Here is a 24,008-nt window from a genome sequence, read left to right on the forward strand (position 1 = left end):
AGTGAAACGATACTTGACCAGTGACTCCTTATGACCCGCAGGATCTTGATAATGTTGCAATATATTGAAGCAATTTATTTCGAAGCAGATAAGCCAAAAAAAAATTTTTACAAAAATTTCGAATTTCTGGTAAGATCACCGCCAAATTTTCTTTTCTTTTAAAATCTATGAAAGAAATATTTTGCAAATTTTTGCAATTCTCCGAAAATTTCCAAGAAATTGTTTTTAAGATCACAAGCTCTTTCGTACCTTTGTTTATCTTCTCAGGAACAGCCCATCAAAATTGTATAAAGAGTCTCAAGTTTCGTTTCAAGGGGGAAGGTTCTGAGCACTACACAATAATTTTACGACAATGAAGCAAGCTACTTTGGGTAATGGGGTCACGTGCTCACAGCTGGGCTACGGTTGCATGTCTCTATCACCCGTCATCTACAAACTGGACGATGTCAACTATTCAGACGAGGACGCTTTGAAAGTTCTCCGACGAGCGAAAGAACTGGGCGTGACCCATTACGACTCGGCTTTTGCGTACGGCTTAGGGCATAACGAAACTCTTCTCGGAAAATGGATCAAAGAAATTGGGCCGCTTGAACGTGAAAACTTTGTATTGCTACCAAAACTGGAATCAAATTGAGTTCGGCTGAGCCTAAAGTGTGTGGTGATAAAGATTTCATTATTTCCGAGGGTAAAAAGTCGGCTGAGCGTTTTGGATCTTACATTGATATTCTCTACCTTCACAGGGAAGGAACTGTTTCTTTCATTCCTCCTTAGATAATTACTAACTACAATTGGATGGATAGATCGAACTTGGCCACCCTGGTTGAGAAGACCGAACAAAAATGACAACAAATTCGTTTAAAATCTTCGGTATCTTTGATTTCAAACGTAAGAAAGATTTAGTCTGGTCGTTGTTAGACGCAAGAGGGATTCGGTATATTCGGTTTTAGAATATTCGGTATTTTCGTTATTTAAACGTAAGAAATTGTTGATTTTTTCAATAGGAAAATTTGATTTTTCTGCATATAATGTTGCCAAACGTTATTATACGTTTCTTGTAGCAATTGCAAACGTTCAAACGTTCTCCTTAGAAAAAAATTCTGAAAGAATGTGCAAATTCAATGAAAACACTTTTTTTGGCTCATTCACAAAAATAAATAAACGAGTACACACTTCTTGATTAAATTTGATTTGAAAAATGTAGCATACTTGTTGAACATTGATGAGAATTCTGTTGATAATTTCGCATTCACTGAGTTTTTACATACTTTTATGTAGTTTGCAAGCAAAGTTTTTGACTGTTTGTTGCGTTTCAAAACGTCCAATGCCGATCGTTTTTTTTTGTTCGGCCTCTTGGACTTATCTGCTTTTCATAGCCGATTTAAAATATACTGGTGTTTATCTAAAGAAAACCGAATCTCGCGTCTCTCTTGTGTTTTAAAACGACGATACCGAATCTGTCTTACGACTAAAAACGACAATGCCAAATCTTTCTTGTGTTAAATACCCAACAAAAATTCGTTGTTTTTGGCTGGAATAAAACGACGATACTGATAATTTCTTTTGTTTAAATACCGAAAGTTCCTCAACTAGGGCACTTTATAACGAATCAAAATGGCCCCTTAAAGTCCAAAAATTTACAACGTGCTGTTTTTAAACAACTTTTATAACAAACAGCGGTTTATAATAATATCAAGGAACGGAACTTGTGGCCGTTATACAATTGTTAATTGCTCGCAAACAAAGTTTGTTACTATCATATTAGTCCTGTTATTCTTTCTTCTCGTGCGATTGTTTGACTCCTGACTTTTCGTCTGATAGTTTTTTTCGTATGATTTGGCTCATTTGACCTTTCGTCAATTAAAGGCTCTGAGCAGTCGCTAAGGGCATTAAATTGATGGGGAGTTCTCTCAATGCTTTTCTAGTTTTAGAGTTCTTATAGCCTTTTCAACTGTTTCCTCCTATCTCAGTTAAACTTTAGCTTTTAGCATTAGCCGCCCGAAGCAACGGCTCTTCGGTCGTTTGAGAGCAACTCGTCCGACTTTAGTTGGGTATGTTAAACATTTTAAATGTGTGTAAATACCATAGCACGTCTATAACACATGTTTTGTTTGGTTGCACAGATCAGTACCAATGCAAAATCAGTTGTTAATACTGTTCACATAAGTCCCCTGAGTCTTAAGTTTTGCCAAGGCAAAAGAAACAGTTCCTTTTACAGAATTGACCCATCGGTTCCTATTGAACAAAGTATGGAAGCTATGAAAGAATTGATTAGTCAAGGTGTGATCAAAGGAGTCGGGCTTAGCGAGGCATCGGCAGCTACTATAAGACGAGCCCACGCAGTTCAACCAATCACAGCTGTTCAGATTGAATACTCACTTTGGTCGCGAGATGTCGAAGAAAAAATCATTCCAACGTGTCGAGAATTAGGAATCGGGATCGTAGCTTATTCTCCTCTCGGGTGCGGGTTCTTAACCGGGAAGTTCAAAAGCAGGGATGACTTTAAAGAGGGTGATTGGCGACTGAACAACCCGAGATTTCAGCAACACGCCATGGAGCAGAATGCTAAATTAGTCGAAAAGATAGAAAAGATGGCGGCTGATAAAGGAAACGGCTGTACAACTTCCAAGTTAGCCCTTGCATGGGTTATGGCTCAGGGTTCGGATATAGTTCCAATTCCTGGCACTTCTAAAGTTGCCAATTTGGAGAAAAATGTGGATGCGACAAATTTTCCTCTGAGTAAAGATGAAGTGGACGAGTTGAGCAAAATAATGCAGCCTGATTATGTGGTTGGAGCTAGATATGCTGCTGGTAACTTAACTTTTGAGGATAACTAAAAAAATACAGTCTGGAATAACGTTTTAACGTTATCGTGAAATATAAAAATCGTTTCTGTAAACAAGATAAAAATTAAATTATTCAGGTTGTTTTTTGCCTCTATGAGTTTGGGTTGTTTTGCAGAAATTTTAGCAGAAATACCAGTTTTGTACAAGTTTTATTGTTGGAAAAAGTTGTTGGAAAAAACCGTTACTGGGCATTTTTTATTGTACAAAGACAATTATAATTAACAAAAAGGCTCCCATGAATCTGTGCAAAGCTCCATATTCCCACTCTCGCTTTTGAAAGTGATAAGTTGTGTATTGAAGTGAGAGAGAGAAGTATTAATCAATGTTTCAATTGGCGGCAAGATTGGTTACAAATCAGTCGGTTTATATAGCATTATGGTCCAGCAATCATAGCTTAATGGATGTGACATTCTCAACTCGAAGTGTAACTTTTAAATCAAAAATCGGAAAGTATCGGAAGTCATTCTTGACTTCCTTCACCCCTCCATTCGGGTTGGGTGTCACCTAAGAGAGCCGCGCAAAACCTAGCGTGTTTTGTTTTCCCTAACCCCTTGGTGAGGACATCTGCGATCAAGAGGTCAGTTTGCAAGTATTTCAATTCTAGCTCTCCCCTTTCTACAAGCTCCCTTATGAAATGAAGTTTAAGTGCAAAGTGTTATGTTTTTCCATAGTGAGTGGACTGCTTGCCGAGCGCTATGCATGCCTGGTTGTCAACGAAAATCTCAATTGGTTTTTGCACCTCAACGTTTAAGTCCTGAAGCAGATCTCTCAAGTGAATGGCCTCCTTTGTTGCCTCTACTAAGGAATTCTTTTCGGCTTCTGCCGTTGATGTAGCAACACATCTTTGAACCTTTGTTGACCAGCTGACAACGGCTGAGGTACTACTAAGTTTGAAACAATATCCTGAAGTGCTTTTCCTATGGTCTAAATTTCCCGCCCAATCGGCATCGGAGAAACACTCTAAGGTTAACTTGTCTCCCCTCCTAAAAACTAAACTCTTTGGCCTAGAACCTTTGAGGTATCACAAAACTCTTTTTCCGGCTTTCCAGTGCTTTTCTCCTGGGTTCTCAACAAAAGAACTTAAGAAATTTGCTGCAAAAGCAATGTCTGGTCTACTTGAGCAAGCTAAATATTTCAAGCAACCCACTAAATTTCTATAATCAAAACTTTTCATGCGCTCTTGCTCTTCACTCCCCTCCTGAGGGCAGTCTCCTTTTGTTAGTTTTATTTCTGCAAGTGGTGTCTCTACTGATTTGCAATTTCCTAGTCCAAATCTCTCTATCAGCTTTTCAATATACTGTTCTTGGTTGATTTCAACTGAATTTTCCTTTTTCACAATTTTCATTCCAAGAAACCAACAAAGATCCCTACAATCACTTATTTTGAAATCCTTAGACAGATCACTCTCAAACCAAGCCGAGAAGTTTTCCTGAAATTCGCAGCTTATTATATCATCTACCCACAAATAAACTGCGCCTTGAAGTTGTCTTTCACTTTTCTTTATGAACAAACAATTATCATGAACCGAAGATTCAAAACCTTTAGCTACCAAAAAGTTCCTAAATGTCTGATACCAATTCCTTCCTGAATGCTTAAGACCATAAAGACTTTTCCTCATTAAACAAATAAGAGGTTTTCCTTTGTTGTCTAATTGCTCAAAACCTTCTGGTTGTTTCATGTAAATTTCTTCAGCTATAGGTGCACTAAGATATGCCGTTTTTATATCCATTTGTCTTATTTTCGACACTTTTTGAACAGACAAGCTCACAATTAAACGAATTGTTGACAACCTAGTTGTTGGTGAGTATGTCTCATGAAAATCCTTCCCTAAGACTTGACTGTAACCTTTGGCCACGAACCTTGCTTTGAATCTACTTATCTCCCCCGTCGGACCATATTTAACTCAAAAATGCCATCTACTACCCACTACTTTTGCTCCATTATCCTCAACTAGATCCCAAACTTTATTTTCGCTCAGTGAGTTATATTCGTCCTGCATTGCTTTTCTCCAGTTGTCATTCTTGAGCGCCTCTTTTGCGTTTTTAGGTAAAAAAATTTGATCAACAATTTCACTTAAAAAAACTATTCCACTCATCTCTTTGTTTAACTCATGTTCTAGATTTACCTGTTCATTCACTCCGAAGTAATAGTTGTTCTCGTCGAATCTTGCATTTCTTGTTTTTTGAACCTTAAGCTCACCGCGATCGTTATCACAGATCTACTATCGAGTGCATGACCTAAAAAAATTCCCTTCTTCGCTTTTCTGTCTATTTTGTTTCTGAACTGTTTCTCTATGAAAGAGTAAGCAACACAACCGAACACTTTCATGAAACTAAGATTTGGTTTCTCGCCATACATGGCTTCATGAGGGGTTTTCTTTATTGCCGAAAGATAGCAAAAATTTTTCGAATAGAACGCCATGTTGAGCGAATAAGTCCAATACTTTTTCTCTAAAGAAGCTTGATCTCCTAAACATCTAGCAGTTCCTACAGTGACGTCCCAAAGTTTTTCAATTTTACCATTTTCTTGTGGCGTGTACGCCGAAGAATTCTCAAGCCTGATTCCTTTTAGCCGGGCAAACTTTTTAAAGTCGCTAGATATGTACTCTTTTGCACCGTCTGATACTAAAGTTAAAGGTTGGCCTACATCTGCACAAAATTGTTGAAATTTCTCTAGAGTCTCGTCCCTTGACTTCATAAAGTAAACCCTACAATATCTACTGAAGCTATCAACAAAACCTATCGCGTACTTGTGGCCATCTACAGCCTCGGGGGTAATGGGCCCTAAGATGTCTGTGTGCACAATGTCCAACACTGCTTGTGCTCTTGTTGTGCAATCTGTTGCTCTTGGTTGTTTCTTAGCTTTATTCAACTCGCAAATTTCACATACATCTACCGCACTGTCGCTGATACGCATTCCTTCAACGTGTTCAACTAGTTTGCTAAGGTCCGTAAAATTGTTATGACCCAATCTTTTGTGCCACATTTTTTAAGCTACTGGACATTAGGCAGGTTTCCTTGCAAGTTTTATCAATCTCACTAAAGTCCCAATTGAACAAATTTTTCTCCTGCCTAAATGGGTACTCAACTCCGCTTTTGTCAATTAAGCTTAGTTCTGGTCCTATCAAAATATCAGCTCCTGCTTCTCTAAGTTTACTAATCGAGACTAGACTGTGTGAGTTTTCAGGTATGAACAAAGCGTTCTCTAAGATAATGTTTCTATTAACCTGATTACTATGCGTAACTAAAAATGCAACTGTACCTCGGCCACAAATCTCAGATTCTGTTTTGTTTGCGTTCTGTACTTTGCCCGAGAAACTATCATCGATATCGATAAACATTTCCCTGTTGTTTATCATGTGACTTGTTGCCCCCGAATCTAGCACTAGTCCTACTCCCTCATCATCAACTGGGCATAAAAAGAAACTGAAGTATTCTTCATCTTTTTCTAAATTCTGTTTCCCATTTCTAACGCTTCGCCTGGCATGACTCTCAAACTTTTTATTCCTACACTCTGTAGCTTTGTGCCCAAACTTATTGCAATTGTAGCATTGAATTACTTTGCTGGTATTAGGTTGTGGGTTATGAGGCTTACTATTTGAGCGACAGAATTTTGCAATATGTCCAAACTTGTTACAATTATGGCACCTCTTCTGCTTTGTTAGGAAGACACTTTCACTTGCGTTTTTCCTATCACTCTATTCTTCGCTCAGTGTCGAAGTTGATCAGATCTCGCTTCAACTCATCAAGTGATTTATCCTCACTACCGTACTTAACAAGTGTGACAAAATTATCAAATTCGTTCGGCAGACCTTTCAGTAGAATTGATGTAAACATTTTTTCACTCAAACCCTGTTGACTTGGTTAAGGTTAAATTGTAGTTCCTCTGCTCTTGTTATATACTCGATTAAACTTTCGTCGTCTCTTTTAACAAGGCTAGTGAGTTCGCTTACTAACTTTTGTAATCTAGGTCTCTCAAAGCTACGGAATCTCTTAGTTAACACATCTCATGCTTGAACCCCATCTCCTTTATATGGCCTAAGATAAAGAACTGACTGCTTGTCTAGCGCCGAAACAAGCTCATACCATATTTGCATTCGTTTTTCTTTAAAAATTTCTCTCCCTTTATCTATAGCTGCGTCTGTTTTGGCTCGTGAAGCGTTAGGGCGTGTAGATGGGACATAATCTTCAAATGTACTACTACCATCAAGTACCTTGTGCAACATAAGGACAAAAATGGGAGCTTCAAATTGCTCCGAAAAGTACAAAAAGTCTTCTTCTTTCCCGCTAAATCGGACACGTTTGTTCTTATCACTCATCTCTTGTCTAACCAGTCTATCAATTCAAAGCAAAAATTAGTCTCTCTAATCAATTTATCAATTCAACACTTTTTCACTCGTTACTTTCATACAAAAACCAACTCTTTGGAGAACTAGGATTAAAAGGTCGGCAAAAAAAGGTCCTACACGCACACACTACCCTCTTGTATATGTCATTACTGGTCACTGAGAAACGGCCAGGCCACGTCCTTACAAGGTTCGACTGTAAAAGGATCCTCTAGGTCGGGTGTTATCCTTAGCGGAACCCAGGTTGCAATAACTTCACAGACTCAAGGCAGTCTCTACATGTATCGCCCCTTATTAGCATGATTATTTCTCCAAAGTTATTATCATTTTTCAATCAATTTCAACCATATTTGTAGAGTGTTTAAGTTTTGCGCTGCTCTACAGGTTTATTACAATGTTTTAAAATCAAAATCTGAACGATTTTCAGCAAATCAACGCTTTTTCAAAAAATGAACGGTGCTCGATTAGGTTGCGCTTTTTCAAAAAAAATGTCCGAACGGTATCCGGAAATGCACGCGCGTCACAACCAATTAGCTACCTTTTAGGAAAGTAACTTTTTACAAATTAAGAACAATTAATGTTTTCAATCTTGGTTTGGCACTTTGCCGGCACTCAAACAGACTCCTTCAAAACTAGGGCCTGGAACTTTACCCTGTTGATCCTTGCTAGCTACTCTTTTTGGACTCTTTGCTCTCTCTCTCTTTTGCTCTCTCTTTTTGGCTTTGCTCTTTCTTTTTGCTCTCTTTTTGCTCTCTTTTTGGACTCTCCTTTGCTCTCTCGTTTTGGCTTTCGTCTCTTTGGCCCTTTCTGGTCTCTTTGGCAGTGTCTTGTCCCTTTGCTGTTTTGTCTCTGTCTTTGGTTTGGCCGCCTTGCAGAAAATTTTTTGTGTGCAGCTGTGCGTTTGGCTGGGCAGAGTAACCTGATAAGCTGTGTATTGATGTGAGAGAGAGAAGTATTAATCAATGTTTCAATTGCCGGTAAGATTTGTTACAAATCAGTCGGTTTATATAGCATTATGTTCCCGCAATCATAGCTTAATGGATGTGACATTCTCAACTCGAAGTGTAACTTTTAATTCAAAAATCGGAAAGTATCGGAAGTCATTCTTGACTTCCTTCAGAAAGTTTTACAATGTATTTTACCCAAGATAATGCAGGAAATATTAAAAAGCACAAAAAAATTTGAGTTATAGGTCGTGGCTACCAAAACAGCTACCGTTATCCTACAAAAATTTAAAAAGAAGGAATGAAATACTTCAGTTTTCAGAAGAAGCAAATATGCCTTTACAAAGGCGGTTGTGTAAAATTAGATCCCATGAAAGTAGCATATAGCAGTTAAAATTTCAACTTACTGTCCTTGATGGTTTCGACCGAGCTTCGCCAACTCATTCCCCTTTTTGTTAGTTAGAAAAGACTTCGAAAAAACATCAATTACCATAGATTTATTATTCCGACCCCACTTGTGGGGGGAGGATCTATATACTCAAATGGTTTTTTTTTGTTCAGACAGTTTTGGCTGATCGATATATTCATCGTAGAGAAACGTGAGTGGTATCATTAAAAACTCGTCGAGCGTAGAGTTCGGAATTAAAAAGATTTTTTTAAATTCGTGTTTATCGAGGAGTTATCGAGGTTTAATGTTTTGTGTGAATACATGATGTTTGGCATGATTTTGTTCAATTTTTTGTTCAAATTATAATTTTTCTATAAAAATATTATTTCAAAATTATATTTTATGCTACAAATGAAACAATCTTGTGTTTCTAACAGACGAAAGGCCATAAAAAAGGTAGTTTTGTCTCATAAGGAAGTTTACTATAAAAAAAACTCGATTTCTATTTGAGAGCTGATATTTTAAAAACCATTTCGAATTTCAAGTGTTTGATTTTTTTCAACTCAATTGGAAACAACGCGCCTTTCAAATCCAGGATCTGTTCATGGCAAAGCTTATTTACTGTCAAATTATTCCCATTGAACAAATTATTCTTTTTTAAGGAATTGCTCATTCTTATGGCTCCGACACTGAGTTTTCCTATTTTCATAGAAATTTTGATTTTCTTTTTGAGATTTTGATAAAGTTTTGTAGTCCTCTGACAAAGAACCGTTGACTAAAAGTGCATTAGGCTTCTTAATTGGCAGTAAGCGAACCTATGTAGTAATTTAGGAGACAGCTGTTAAAACTTTAAGAATAGTTTTTCGAAAAAAAATTCTTTTGAACAATAACCGATCGTAAACTCGTTTCTGTGATTTGTAAGTTAGTCTTACTATTGTCAGAACCCTTTTTATTTTCTACTGCAGCCATAATTAATCGGGTTAGCGCTCTTATGTTCTAATTTTATCTTAATGACTTCGATGACACGACTGTTCATAATTTTTTTTTAATTTCTGTTTTTTTTCTCCTAATTTTGAAAGATTCTGACATCTTATCACATTATTCTACTAATTCCAGTTCCCATTGGCATAAAAGAGACTTTCATCAGATCAGAGATAAGTTTACAGTGAAAAACTTTTGGTTTAAATGGCTACGACAATGTCTTCTCAAACATTTCTATAGATTTTTTTTGTTTTTGCCTGTATTTGATGTCTTCAGAGTCTTTTGAATTTTTGTGATGATTTACCGATGATATAAGATTATTGATATCTCTCCGATGCTTAACGTGTTATTATTTTTAATGATTTCTGTTGAAAGCTATTGAATATAATGTCTTTGATACTACGGGTTTTCTAAAATAAATTCCTGGTTTTTATAAAATTGTTCAATATTGTTGGTGTTTTGAGGTCAAATTATTACAAAAACATTTCCATTTTTGTTAAAAAATTCTTTGAAATAAAAAAATTTTTAATGGGTAGTTCAATTTTTAATGGCTTCGACGCTTTTCTGAATTTTTTTTTTCAATTTGCTGTTTTTGCCTGTTCTTTTCTTTATGTAGTCGTAAAGAGCTAAGAAGTCCCAAAAGCTTCTAGCTGATTGTTGAACGAATGAACTTAACCAAAACAGTAAGTTTATACCAAATAGCTTTAAAGTTTATGATACTATTTGCTTTCAAACATTTTTCTAAACCTTTTAGTTTTTTTATTATATTTGTCAACTTGTATACAATTCTCAGTATTGAGAGGCACCATCCTGTTGGCTCTAGTTCGAATAATAAAGGGGCTATTGACATAATGTCGCAATTGATGTTCTCTTTGTTGAAAAATATGCGTTTTCAAAAAAGGTTTGTTAGTGGTCAATATTTGTCTTCCTTTTTCTCTTCTTTAAGCACATTTAAGCCTTTCTCTTCTCAGCGTAATAACTGGTCCCAATGATTTTCAAATGAGGCCCGTGTGAACATACTTAATCTTTCAGTATAATTTTAACTGATTTAATTTAATTAACATTTGAATTAAAGAACAGAATATTCAGATAACAGCAAAAGATTTTAATGGCTTCCATAATTTAAGTTTTCGCAAAATATTTGTATTTTTTTTCAATTTTTCTTTATCTTTAGTCGGTTTCTGTCGCTTAGTTTAATCAAAGACAGATTCTATTGGTCTTTTAATTACTTTTCCTTAAATTTATCAAGATTTTTTTTGTTAAAAGCTAATGGTTTTTGAGACATTTGTAAATATTTGCTTTAAAAAAATTTGTTTGATTTTTTAATTTCGCCTCATTATTGCTTCTTTTTGTCAACTGGTTGCCTATTGTCAGCAATATAAAATCCCATCTGTTTTGTAGTAACAAAAAGTAAATTTGTGTAGTTGAGGTTATTTCTGATTGTATTTTGACGTTGTTACTAGGTGCTTTTAAATTTAGATGTTGAATTTTTATCGTAAAAAAATTTTGTTTTCGCTTTTTCCTTTTTTTGTTGTTTATTTTCTTCTCCCGTGGTTTTATTAAGTGTGTGAGATCTGGTGAGTGTTTTAATCAGACGTGGTATTATGTAATTTAATTAGTAGTTTGTGTAACGCTTTTTTAAGCTCAAAGATCTCTTTTGATTATCTGTTCATTTGGTTGAGAGTTATGTCAAAAATGTAGATGAGCGCGGGTCGGAACATCATGTGCACAGGCACATTAACGAGCCTCCTCGTTCTGATTTACTTTCAACAATTTTTTGTGCCTTTCACAAGCAATTTTTAGTGGTAAAAAATTATCAATCTCCACATCAGAAAAATCAAAATCGAAATTTTGAAAATTAGAAAATTTGCTTTATCCTGATTGAAAATCAAATGTGAATGCGAAACAAAGAAAACGGAAACATCGGACGATACTTTAGAACGCGCTCTGTATACAAATACGGTTTCCTTGTGAAGTATATTTGTAGCCATCAGATTTTAATTCACTAACACCCTTAGTACTACATTTATCTTAAATGAGTCAAGACTAAGTCCCAGAACTAAATTTGACATTTTCAGATCCAACTGAACGCAAAACTAGGGGGCAGTGCGTTAAAATTTCCGCGGCGTGGAGTATAATTATAGCCAAGTTTCAACACAATATGCTGAGGCAAGCTTAGACACATGCAACTTTGAAGGGCGTGAAATCTAGACATAGAAAGGTTTGAAAGCATGAAAACCTTGTGCGGCTACTTTGAGCGCATGCACTGCGAACATACGCAGGTGTTATCGCATGAAGTCATTTCACAGACAACACATGAACTGAAGAGAATAAGGACATCAGCAACAATGAACGCAAGAAGTTATTTAAGCGCACGAAGGTTTGAACAGATATAATATCGGTCTTCGAGCGTCTGGACAAATGCAAGTTTCGTCTGGCGGCGTTGGACATACAGACGTTCAGTGTAGATAATCAAGCTGGTTTCTGTTCTGAATCAGAAAACAGAAAATGGATATGTCTTCTTCAAATACGCTCCCTGTAAAAGAAGGAATCAATAAAATTCTTTAGTTTTTATAGGATCCAAAAATGCCCTAACATAATGACGGCTGTGTAAAATTTGCTGCTATGAAAACAAAAAAGCCAGTTGACTTTGAACATACCATCGTTGAAGGTTTTGACTCTGCCTGGTCAGCTCATCCTGCCTTTTAGTTAAAAAAATTTGCAATTTCTTGGAACCTTCTGATTGACAGACAACTCCGCTTCAAACCTACACACTAAAAAAAGTTCAGGTAAAATTTACCTGAGCTACAATTGAGGTGTGGTTCAGTTGCTTTTACACCTGAAATTCACTTGAACTTCCGAATACCAGAACCCGGTTCAGGTAAATTTACCTGAACATTTTTTAGTGTGATAAACATTATTATGTGCTTTTGAAGGAATTTTTTAATTGTATCAAATCGCAAACATAATAGGCAGAAAAATAAAAATTAAAAATGTTCTTTTGTTTTATCTTGATTTACAATCAAAAGTGGAGCCGAAAAATAAATTTAAAAAATGAAAATAGCGGATGATACTTTTGACCGCACTCTGTATGCAATGATTAATTGCCATTTAAAATATATTTATAGCAATCAGAGTTTAGGTGAGGAATTTGGCTACAGTTTTCAATCAGTAAAACAACTGACCAATTTTGCTCGAAAATTGGCTCACCAAACTATCTTTAAATGCTGATCAAGTCCTACGGGCCGTTGAGGCATGGCCACGGCCATTAAGTATGTTAAAACATACGAGTAATAGCGACTGGTAATTTTTAGTTGGATTATTGAACGAAAAAATCAAAGTACATTGGGTATAATGGCATTGGTTATAATGGCATTGGGTATAATGGCATTGGGTATAATGGCATTGGGTATAATGGTATTGGGTATAATGGCATTGGGTATAATGGCATTGGGTATAATGGCATTAGGTATAATGGCATTGGGTATAATGGCATTGGGTATACTGGCATTGGGTATAATGGCATTGGGTATAATGGCATTGGGTATAATGGCATTGGATATAATGGCATTGGGTATAATGGCATTGGGTATAATGGCATTGAGTATAATGGCATTGGGTATAATGGCATTGGGTATAATGGCATTGGGTATAATGGCATTGGGTATAATGGCATTGGGTATAATGGCATTGGGTATAATGGCATTGGGTATAATGGCATTGCGTATACTGGCATTGGGTATAATGGCATTGGGTATAATGGCATTGGGTATAATGTCATTGGGTATAATGGCATTGGATATAATGGCATTGGGTATAATGGCATTGGTTATAAGTATAATGGCATTGGGTATAGTGGCATTGGGTATAATGGCATTGGGTATAATGGCATTGGGTATAATGGTATTGGGTATAATGGCATTGGGTATAATGTTATTGGGTATAATGGTATTGGGTATAATGGCGTTGGGTATAATGGCATTGGTTATAATGGCATTGGGTATACTGGCATTGGGTATAATGGTATTGGGTATAATGGCATTGGGTATAATGGCATTGGGTATAATGGCATTGGGTATTTTGGACGTGGGTATTTTGGCATTGGGTATAATGGCTTTGGGTATATTTGCATTGGGTATAATGGTATTGGGTATAATGGCATTGGGTATAATGGCATTGGGTATAATGGCATTGGGTATTTTGGCATTGGGTATTTTGGCATTGGGTATGATGGCTTTGGGTATATTGGCATTGGGTATAATGGCATTGGGTATTTTGGCATTGGTTGAATTGTCCTGACACCATGCTGATCAGTTTTTCATTCTAAGTACAATTAGCATAACGGGCGGGCACCCAACTAACTATATAACAGACACTTTTGACATACTAATTTCCTTTCCTTTTAGAAAGGATACAAAAACATTCATGAAACCGGATATATAAAAGTATCAAATAGGACCAGAATAGAGTGTGTCATTAAAATTCAACAAAGAGTTATGAAACAAATGGTGTCAATTGTTCAATTCAAGACCTATCCTTATTGGTACTTGGCTCAGAACAGAGCACTAGGAACTATAAATGGAAGTAAGATTGCAAAATTTTCGATGCTCTTCACAACAAATGGCGTCAGTGCTTTCAAATTCGGAAATCGACATGAGAAAATTGCCCAAAAAACCAGTTCTTTTAGAAAGTCACAATTAATGTTGTCTGTAACAGTATTCAGTATTTTCCTGTTATTATTCATGCTTTTGTCATCTGTTTTAATAATTAATTAACATAACCAAGTATCGATAGATCTTGAGTTATGATTTCTTGGTGTTTTCCAATGACAAGTAACAAAAGACAGTGACCAGAAAATCAGGTAAAAATTATTACGAAATTGATTGACATGGTTGAAAACGCTTTCAATGTCGTCTCTTTTTTTCATTCTCCTTACATTCTTTCACGTCGTTCCTAGACATAGACAATGTGTACAACAACCTGCACAACGAACTCAGAAGGATGAGTTGGTTCAACTGATGAGCTATCAAGAAGGTTCCAATTCGGAATGGCGCTTGTTTACTTAGTAGCATCCTCCGGCGCGGCAGAAGATGTTGGGAGGATCGGTGCCAGCTTAACGAGTGAACAGACAAGCGATCCTGATGACGCGTGTACGACAGCGGAGCGGGAGACGATGTCAGTATCGTACTTGAGTACTTCAAGCCGAGTAGGTGGATAGTAACAGTAAACTCTGAGGATTGCTTTCTTCAACAATCCAAACTAAATTACCGACCTTGATGAACTGCTCAGTAAGCGTCTACCACATCGATCTGCGGTTCAGAGCAGGTACATACTGCTTAAGCCAACGTGTGCAAGTTGCTTTATCTTAAGACTGCGAACAAGCGTACCGCTTACAATGATCGAACTTGTCAATGCCAACGATGGACGGAAACCCGGCTGCTTGGCTACCAAGTAGAAAAAGATTGGCTGAAATTGCGCCTAGAGCGGACGGCTAGGCGCTTACTGGCGTTTAAGGACAAGCCTTCAGTGTGTATTCGACAAGACAAAAAGTAGTGCTCAAAACCTAATCTATGAGGCGACGTGCATCCAGGACGGCGTAAAGCACACTCTTAAAATTTTGGACTAACCTCTCCCAAAAACCACCTTGTTGTGACGCACGGGGCGGTTTAAACCTCCACTTAATGCCTTTATGCGCAAGTTCAGCGGCGATGCTGAGCGTGTTCCGTTCTTCAATGTTTTCACGGAGATCTTTCTCCCCTCCGATAAAGTTTGTATCATTATCCGACCAAATCATAGTAGGCGTACCTTTGAGGGAGGCAAACTGCTCGATTTCCATTTAACAGGAACTAATGTCCATGGATGGAAAACTTCAAGGTGTACAGCACAAGTAGTGAGACAAGTGAAGAGAAATCACCACCTCTTCTCGGTAGTGCGACGGACGTTAACGTATAATGGGCCAAAGTAATCAACCCCGGTGTTGGTAATAAGATAAGAATGGTAAGCGAGTCTGCCATTTTTGAGTGTCTGCCAAGATCGGTTGAATGGTTTCCGCACGAAACTTTCTGCACAAGTTTGATTTGATATAACGCAGTAAGAAACGTAGTTTAAGGATGGAATAAAGTTCCTGGGCTTTCGACCGTGAGTAAACAATGCCCTGATCTTTTTCAAATGATTATGTCGCAGAAACAAGTTTATCAAGTGCATCAAGCATGATAGGATGCTTCGAGTCAAAATCAATTTCTACTAGCCATCGGATCAGCCCAGACGAACAAATAAGATAATTTGGCGCAGTAAATGGTGTAAATTGAGCAAAGCGACTGCTCTCATTAACGGATTTGTTGTCAAGAAGATCCTGTCTTTCGGTACTAAAGGATTCTCCCTGAACCAAACACTGGAGATGACGCTTGGCTTCGTTAAGCTCAAGTGTCTCCGTTGTGCTGTTGTTATACTTTCGTGAGATGGTAGCAGACGAAGCACGTATGCGGAAACACGAAGCAGTTTTTCATATGAACTGGTTGAAATCAACTGATTGAAAACATCTGATGACAATATAAGATTAATGCTGTGTTCCTTAACGAGCTTGGTTGCCAATGCGGCTAAAATGAGATGGAGTTTCCACTTTGTTCCTTAATTACAATTACGAGTTTGATGTTGTCGACGACGTCATTATTTGGCACGAAAAGTAATTGATTGGTTCTCAAGAGATCAGAACCCCTCACCCATTTACTTGATTGCAAAACATCAGCGGACATACCATGCGTGTCGGCATCTGCCGGATTATTAAGATTGGAGACGTAGTTCCATTGATCAACGAGGGTGTATTCCAAGATTTCACATATACTATTTGTATTAAAGATGGGGTGTTTTGTTTTTTGACCATCTGTCCCATCTGTCCACGTGGCACCATCTGACAATATGGAGACTCTGACTACAGTAACGGTCAAAGCTGGACAGATTTTCTTCTTTAAACGTGTAGCGGGGAGAGCGTTTCGCAGTTCCAACTTGGCAACGGTCATCACCTTCATTGGTGCAACGCGGACTTTGCCCAGGACGAACGCCAGCTCTGTTTTTATCTCTCCAGAATTGCAAATTACATGAGCCCGAAGAAAACATACAGCAGTGAATACGTCTTGCGAGCTATCACCAACCACGTGGAGTTCAAGAGCTTTGAACCCTCCTGAAAATAACTCCTTGTTATGGTTATCTTAGCGTGATGCGAATCCTTTGTTTCTCTTCAAAAATTTATTTGCGTCTTCGCCTTGAGCAAGTTTGCATTAAAGTTTTTTCTGATCACAGTCTGCTCCTCATCACCGAGCTGAAAGTTTTCCACCTGCTCTCCTCCGTCATTTACGAAGAAACTTTCTGCAGTTATATACTCTCTGCTTAGTGTTAAGAAAAATTTCCATCGCAAATTATTTACTTCAAATTTATGAAATCTATTTTTATCATGTCTCAGAACTCTTCATTTGTTAATATAACGAACTTTAAATGTTGGTTGTAATTTTTGAAAACATAACGTCCGCTGTTGCCACACTTACGTACAGTAAGGAAACTATTTTTAAATATCTTTTTGCATTTTTATTAATTTTTTTCCTCGCAGTATCTCTTGGTCCATCATTTTGCTTCAATTATTTTGCCAATCCATCTTCTGACACGCATTACAGGCACTTCATTGTGTCTGAGAGTGCGCTGTTGATCGATCAACAGTATTATTGTGGGGTTGGCTTGTCAAATCGCTGCAAGTCGCGGCAAGTTGTTGCAAGATTTTGGTACTTCAAATTGCAATTAAACTAGTTTGACGTAAAAACTGAGCTCAATCTCCATCGCCAACGTGTGTTTTTTTTTTGCGTGGCCCACATTACTTGAAGTTAACATTACTATCAATTTCTGATTTGGTGCCACTAACATAAAATGAATCCAATTGTTTAATCTAATTTCTAGGAATCTTTTTCTCATTCTTTTCTTAGAGGTAGATCTCTTCCGAGTTATTGTTTAAACTTGATAAAACCTCTTTCTTATCAAGTCAATTAATTTTTGCTTTTGTCAGGGTTTTGCAATGACCACATTTCTGTAATTTTTCCTTGACAGGCAGTTCTTGCTATGGTTTCTAAAATTTTCATGTTCTTGTTAAGAAGATTGATAACCTGAAGCATTTTGAGATCTAATTTGCAAAATTGTAGTATAGAAAGCATTTGATTGTTTGATTGGTTGTCAATTTTAGACTTATTTCTGTTGATTTCAGGTACAAATTTCCATGATTTTTGTTATGAACATCCATTGCTTCTCGTGGTAATACCCTTCAAGTCTGTGATCACTGTCAACCTTCTATCATGAAGCTGACAACTTTCAACCTAATGCCTGTGACTTAGGAAAAAATGTTCTATGGTTTCATCATTCTACTTTTCAGAACACTGACCTCGAGGGATTGTTAATGAAAGTAAATCGAAAAAAAATGATCAAAAAAAATTCCTGAGTATGCCATTTTTTTATGCTTTTAACTGAGACAGCTCTGCATAAAAACGTCTTGATCTACTCTGATTCAAAATCTTTTCTTGAGGGGACCGGCAGTTGTTATCAGCTGGACCCCTTGGATCTGATCAAACCCATCAGATTTTCAGATGAAGTTCCGATCAGAATGCTGTTTTATTGTTGTCTCTTACCCGAAACAACAAAAGTCAGTAAGAAAACAAAAAAAAACTTGAAAAAAATATCGCTCGAACTGGTCTCTGGTCAGACTAGTGTGCGCTCGAATCGGCCTCTGATCAGACTTGTGTGCGCTTGAAACTGCCTCTGATCAGACCGTCCCAGACCAAAGTGACCTCTGATCAGACCGTCCCAGACCAAAGTGACCTCTGATCAGACCGTCCCAGACCAAAGTGACCTCTGATCAGACCGTCCCAGAACAAAGTGGCCTCTGATCAGGCAAGTTCCAGACCATTGTCCAGACAAAAGTGCGCTCGAAGCCTTTTCCAGACCATGTAATTCGAGCGCGCCGGGAACATGTGTGCGCTCGAAACTCGTCTGATCAGGGGTCACTTCGGTCTGGCCACCTCGACCTGGGCCATGCAATGCGGGTTATAGCTGATGAGAATATTTTGTTCGTCGTTGCATGCACATATAGGTAGAATAATGTCTGCTGGTTTTTTTGAAGGAAGTGCAGGAAATGCACTTAATCTAACAGTTTTATTCTTTTATTTCGCCAACTCATCTCGTGATACGTTTTATGCCTATTTATTCCAAGTGGGATTGACCTGACGTGCAATCATATTTCCACAGTGGGTTTGGTCCGGCAAACTTTGTCAGGAAGAGGTACAAACGTTTGTGAAAAGATGTGTTCTTCATATCTAAAAAGGTAATTTCCGAGGCAGGTCCAATTTTCCCATCGCATTTGGGCATGTTTAGACGATGTTATGTAGGGTCACACATGCTTGAAGAGAATTTACGAACACGATTTTTAAACAGAAGGACTAAGTAAGGTATTCGAATTGATGTTAATATTCGAGATGATACGTAAATTAAGTTAATTAGAACCCAATAGAAAAAAAGGTCTTAACAGGTAAAAAAAATTCTAAATTGATAAAAAGAGAAATAATTTTACCGCAGGGAAAACTTTTCCGCTAACTGGCAATTAGTCAAGTTCTGTCTGCCCTAACTGTTAACAAATGTTACATAAAGCTGAATTGATTTTAAAATGTTGCACATTTAATTATTCGGATCTATTCTGTTTCCCCCCAAGCTTAGTGAGCATACATTTTGTATGACCCCCCGGCGCACGTGCTATTTTCTTTTATAGTAACGTGCTATATAACAACAGATAATTTGTAACTGGGGGTCATAAAAAACACTCGGGGGGCCGAAACAGAATAGATCCAATTATTCATTCCCTTTGTGTGATAGTTACTTGTAAATTGTTGTAGATACCTTTGTTCACAGAGTGAGGTCAAAATAAACCATAGTTAGATATGAATCTTTATATTTGACACATGCAATTTTAGATTCGATTTTTTCGAACCTCAGTTCCAACCTACGTTGAAATCTCGAAAAAGCTTTAATTACTCTGGAGAAAGTGTGGAATTTTTTCTGGATTTCTTAAATCTCATGGAAACAATCCGTGAAAACAAAAATGCAGGGTACCGGAGTCTTATATTTTTAAATGATTCAGTATTAAATTTTAAAAACCTTCTTTTGATGCAATAGTGATTTATTAAAAACGCTCTGAAGACAATAGGTTTGTCCTGGATCAGATATCTAAATAACTGTTGTTAGATTTGTTTTCTTTTCAGGTATTTTAATGCAACTTTATCGGCAGTTTACGTAAAAAGTAACAATTATTTTTGTTTTTATCGGTATTTTGCCGTGTTGTGAGAGTTGTTGCTTTTGGCTACTTCCGTCGGTTTCCGAGTGAAAAATATCTTTCATTGTTCAAAACATTGGTTTTTTCCTGTTCCTTTCCCAGGAAAAAAACATAGGCCTTCTTGATGCATAACAACAACTACCATTTATTAGAAACAGAATTTTTGAGTTCCCTGCGCACTTTGCCAAAAATATCCAATTTTCTCCTGAAATTTTTCTCCTAAATTTTTTTCCAATTTAATATTAGTTAGAGTTGGAAAAAGCAAATACTTTCAATTTCCGGAAAAAAATGAATATTATTGAACTTCTGATAAACCAGGCGTTCGAGTATTAACTGAGATAGCGCTAAGAATATCATATGGAGAGGGGGTCATTAATCCATTCATCCTTGACCCATTGTTCTAACAGAAAGCTAGCTCCAATCTAGATTAAATAACCTTCTGCTCACGCCAATTCAGTAAAATTCCAATGCTAATTTTCAGCTTAATTTTAGTCTAGATTAGTTTATTTTAATGTTTGATCGAAAAGGGTTCCAGTTTCTCCTAATTTCTTTTATTTTTTGCTAACATTTGTTGCCAATCTGGCCAATCTGTCACGCCCAGATGTGGTTGTGATCAAAAAAGCTATCGCACATAAAATCTGGAGAGGAAAAGTTAGTAATTATGTGGGGTGAAAGCAAATTTCTTTGCCGGATAAAATTTTGAAAGCTGTTTTTGATCGGGCTCTTTCTGCTGTATTGTTTTGCAAGTAAGTTCAAGGTAATTCGTGTGCAAGTTTCTTTTATCGATCACTGAAAGATTGCGTCAAGATGGTGCAATATGGTTTGAGGTCAAATTTGAATACTGATGATGGTCACGCCCAGACCTTCTAAACTATGAATGCTCATGCAGATCTTTATTGTATGTTAGTTAGTTTAATAGTTTACTTTTGAGTTTAAAATAAACGAATAGCGACCCTTCAGATTTTTTCAATCCAACGAAAACCATGCGCTTTTTACGCTTTAAAGCCTTTAGAAAAACGATGTTTCTTATTTTTAAAATCGACCTAAGCCAATGAAACCGACAAAAAAACATAAGGGTTTTGATCGGTTTTCGTAAAGTAAACGCATCAAGAACCTCCGATCTTTTATGTTTATTTCGAGCAAAACTCGCAACTTGAGAAATTGGCTCATATATACCGATCTCGGATTTAACTTCATAAAAGGGCATTTAATTACCTCTTAGTAGCCTTAATTCCCATACCGCTCCAATTTTCCATTCAAAGAACATAATAGCAACATTCTCTATTCCCTTAATTGGGAGTATGAACCATCGGTGACTAATTGATGGAAATTATAGGAATTACTATGATCAAATTTTTTAAATTCAATGTCAGTTCAACCCGGGTAATAACTACTAGGTGGCAAAGATAAAAGCGTAAGATAAACCAAATCCATTTTGAAAAGACCCCCCCCCCCACTATTTCCCCTCCCCCACTGAACAATCGCCAATTGTGACTAGCCGACTATGCGACTATTCAGATTATATCAGAATTTTTTGATAGTTTTTGCTACTTGCACTTTCTAACATTTTGTTCAATTGAAAAAAAAAATCAACCAACTGGTCAATTTCACATAAACATGTGTTTACTCATGCGATGCAAAAAACTTCTTAGAACGGTTCACGTAAAAGAGTTTTTTCAACACCATCAAGCTCGTAATTCAGATCGCAGATTTAATATACGCATCAAAGGCCTGGCAATCAAATACTCGTTGGTCGGCGTGTCGGTTAGATTACGCCTGATGCTTTTTTAAATTGTAGATAACGGTTAATTTGGTATATTCGATCTAATTCAAAATGAATCATAAATTGACTGATCTGTTGTCATTTGTTAGTCATTTTAAACGCAGTTGCGTCTATTATATCAAAAGAAAATACCAAAAACAATGCCAAATTTTCTTAACATTTTTTTCTCAGATTTTCGATGAAACGTTAGTCATTGTACTTCGTGAGCTACTTTTATTATAAACTTTGCTAGCAAAATATGCTTTTTATTGTCGTTTGTGCGTGATGTAAACAATAATCTATGATATGAATCTTTTGACTTATACAAGAGGGTTCAAAATGGAAAGCAAAGTCAATTAGTTTTTCCAAAAGCTATCTGAAACAGTTTGCTTCTCGAACCCTCACAATTTCACTGATTGGACGGACCCCAGGGTGACTGTAATTGTTTGAATGGCAACAATTGAGGTAAGGGAACGTTTTCATAATTCAAACGCATTTGAAATCTATTAATTCCTCTCATAACGAAAAAAATGTTTTTTCCACATTATGCCCCATTATTATCTACGATAATGGGGGGACTATAGGCTACTTGACCTCCACACATGTGGGGGTGTACAATATTGTCGACACTGAAATGAATTACATTTGGTAGAGTTTTTTTTTAATTTCTTGAAACGTCATCAACTGACAATAAGAACTCGATGCATAACCATTCCTAAGTGCATAAAATTATGAGATACTTATAAGTAATTACAGACCTTTTCAACAACTACTCCTTTGGTACCTATTAGAGAATCGCGCTATCAGAGAATCTATAGTTTACCAGAATATTAGTTGGTCGACAGTTTATTATATACGAATGTCAGTTTAAGCGCAATTGCTGTTCACGGCCTTACCTCTCAAGCGCAGTGGGATGTAAACTAGAAATTGCGGGTCGGGTATCCCGGCGGTGGCGATAAGTGCAAAAAGCGCCCACCGACCCTTAAGTTCAAAACTCCTTTCGCTTTGCATTCCAGTTCGTCTAATTGTCATTGCATGACATAAAGTGTTCGATTCAGTTCAACATGGTATGCACATACGTGGAAAGTTATTAGACGTCTCTGATTGCTTAAAAACTCAATTGCTTGAATTCTGTTCAAGAATAGCCCCTTTCGTTGTAGAAATTTTCAACTATAAAAACTTTGCAGCTAACTTAGATGTTTTAAAACATATCTCTAGTCTAATCATTTGTTAATTTGTTAAAAGAGCACGTCTAAGTTTCACGTTGTTGGACAAAAGAGTCAAGTTTTTGTTGCAATTTTGGCGGTTTTCGAATCATCTTGAAAGTTGCAATAACATTGGCAACACGCTGCAAGGGCACAAAGGGGGCATCAAGGGTTTTCGGAGGCATCAATTGATTGAAGTCTTTTCTCATCTTCTTTGAAATTGGCTCTGAAACTGTAGGCTGAAATGTTGTCAATATGGTCAGTACATCAATTTGTGGGAAAGGGGTAACTCACGTTGCCTCAAACCGGAGCGAGGAAAATAAAAAAAAAACTACGGAGAAAAAACGCGTGCGAGACCGGAAACGGGGCGAACGAACGTGCCGTAAGCCGTTTTTACCTTTACGACTCGTGTTTCTCCATCTCGTCCTGGCGTTGTCTCCATGACTCTTCCCATTGGCCAAATGCCTCTTGGTGTTTGGTCTTTCAACACCCAAACAATGTCGTCCACTTTGAGAGGTCGATCGTTGCTGTTTGACCATTTCGACCGTCGGCTAAGGGTTGGCAGATACTCTTTCACCAAGCGTCGCCATATATGGTTCATCAGCTTCTGCGTGTTTTTCCATGTCTTCAAGCTTGCAGGTTGCTGGTCTCCAAATTGTCCTGGTGGCAAGCTATTGAAGGGACGCTGGACAAGAAAGTGGTTTGGAGTCAAAGGTTCCTCGTTGTCAGGCTGCTCAGCAACGTTAGTCAGTGGTCTGGAGTTGAGGATTGATTCTGTTTCCAACATAATTGTTAGGAAAGTGTCAAAAGAGAGTCTTCTGGATCCTAGAATGAGGAGGAGCGTTCTTTTGGCGCTCTGGATCAAACGCTCCCAGACACCGCCAAAAAGAGGGCCATATGGGGGATTGAATTTCCACGTTGTATTGGCTACTGCTAAAGCTTTGTAGATTCTGTCATTGTCCAAGGCTTTAACAGTTTTCTTCAGTTCTTCAGAAGCGCCAACGAAAGTTTTCCCGTTGTCGCTGTAGAGAAGTTGGGGCTGGCATCGACGACTGCAAAATCTTCTGAAGGCATTGAGAAACGTATCTGTATTGAGGTCTGGACACGTTTCTAAGTGAACTGCTCGCGTCACCATGCATGTAAATATTAGATCATAATGTTTTTCTAAAATGCCTTTGGAATCTTC

The 24,008-nt window shown here is 37.3% G+C and overlaps 1 protein-coding gene and 1 pseudogene across 1 annotated transcript; one reads left to right on the top strand and one right to left on the bottom strand.

Annotated features, from left to right (window-relative positions):
- Window positions 1–322: 322 nt before the first annotated feature.
- Window positions 323–2,834, top strand: LOC142338563 (uncharacterized; annotated as a pseudogene).
- Window positions 2,835–14,559: 11,725 nt separating this feature from the next.
- LOC142338114 (uncharacterized) lies at window positions 14,560–23,957 on the bottom strand. The gene is made up of 2 exons (XM_075387747.1): window positions 23,220–23,957; window positions 14,560–14,745 (listed from the first exon to the last, which is right to left on the bottom strand). Exons 1-2 carry the CDS (start codon window positions 23,955–23,957, stop codon window positions 14,560–14,562), a joined length of 924 nt encoding a protein of 307 aa, XP_075243862.1.
- Between the last annotated feature and the right edge of the window lie 51 nt (window positions 23,958–24,008).

The sequence above is a fragment of the Convolutriloba macropyga genome, chromosome 4, assembly GCF_964194025.1.
Source record: "Convolutriloba macropyga chromosome 4, txConMacr16.3, whole genome shotgun sequence".
Taxonomy (NCBI): domain Eukaryota; kingdom Metazoa; phylum Xenacoelomorpha; order Acoela; family Convolutidae; genus Convolutriloba; species Convolutriloba macropyga.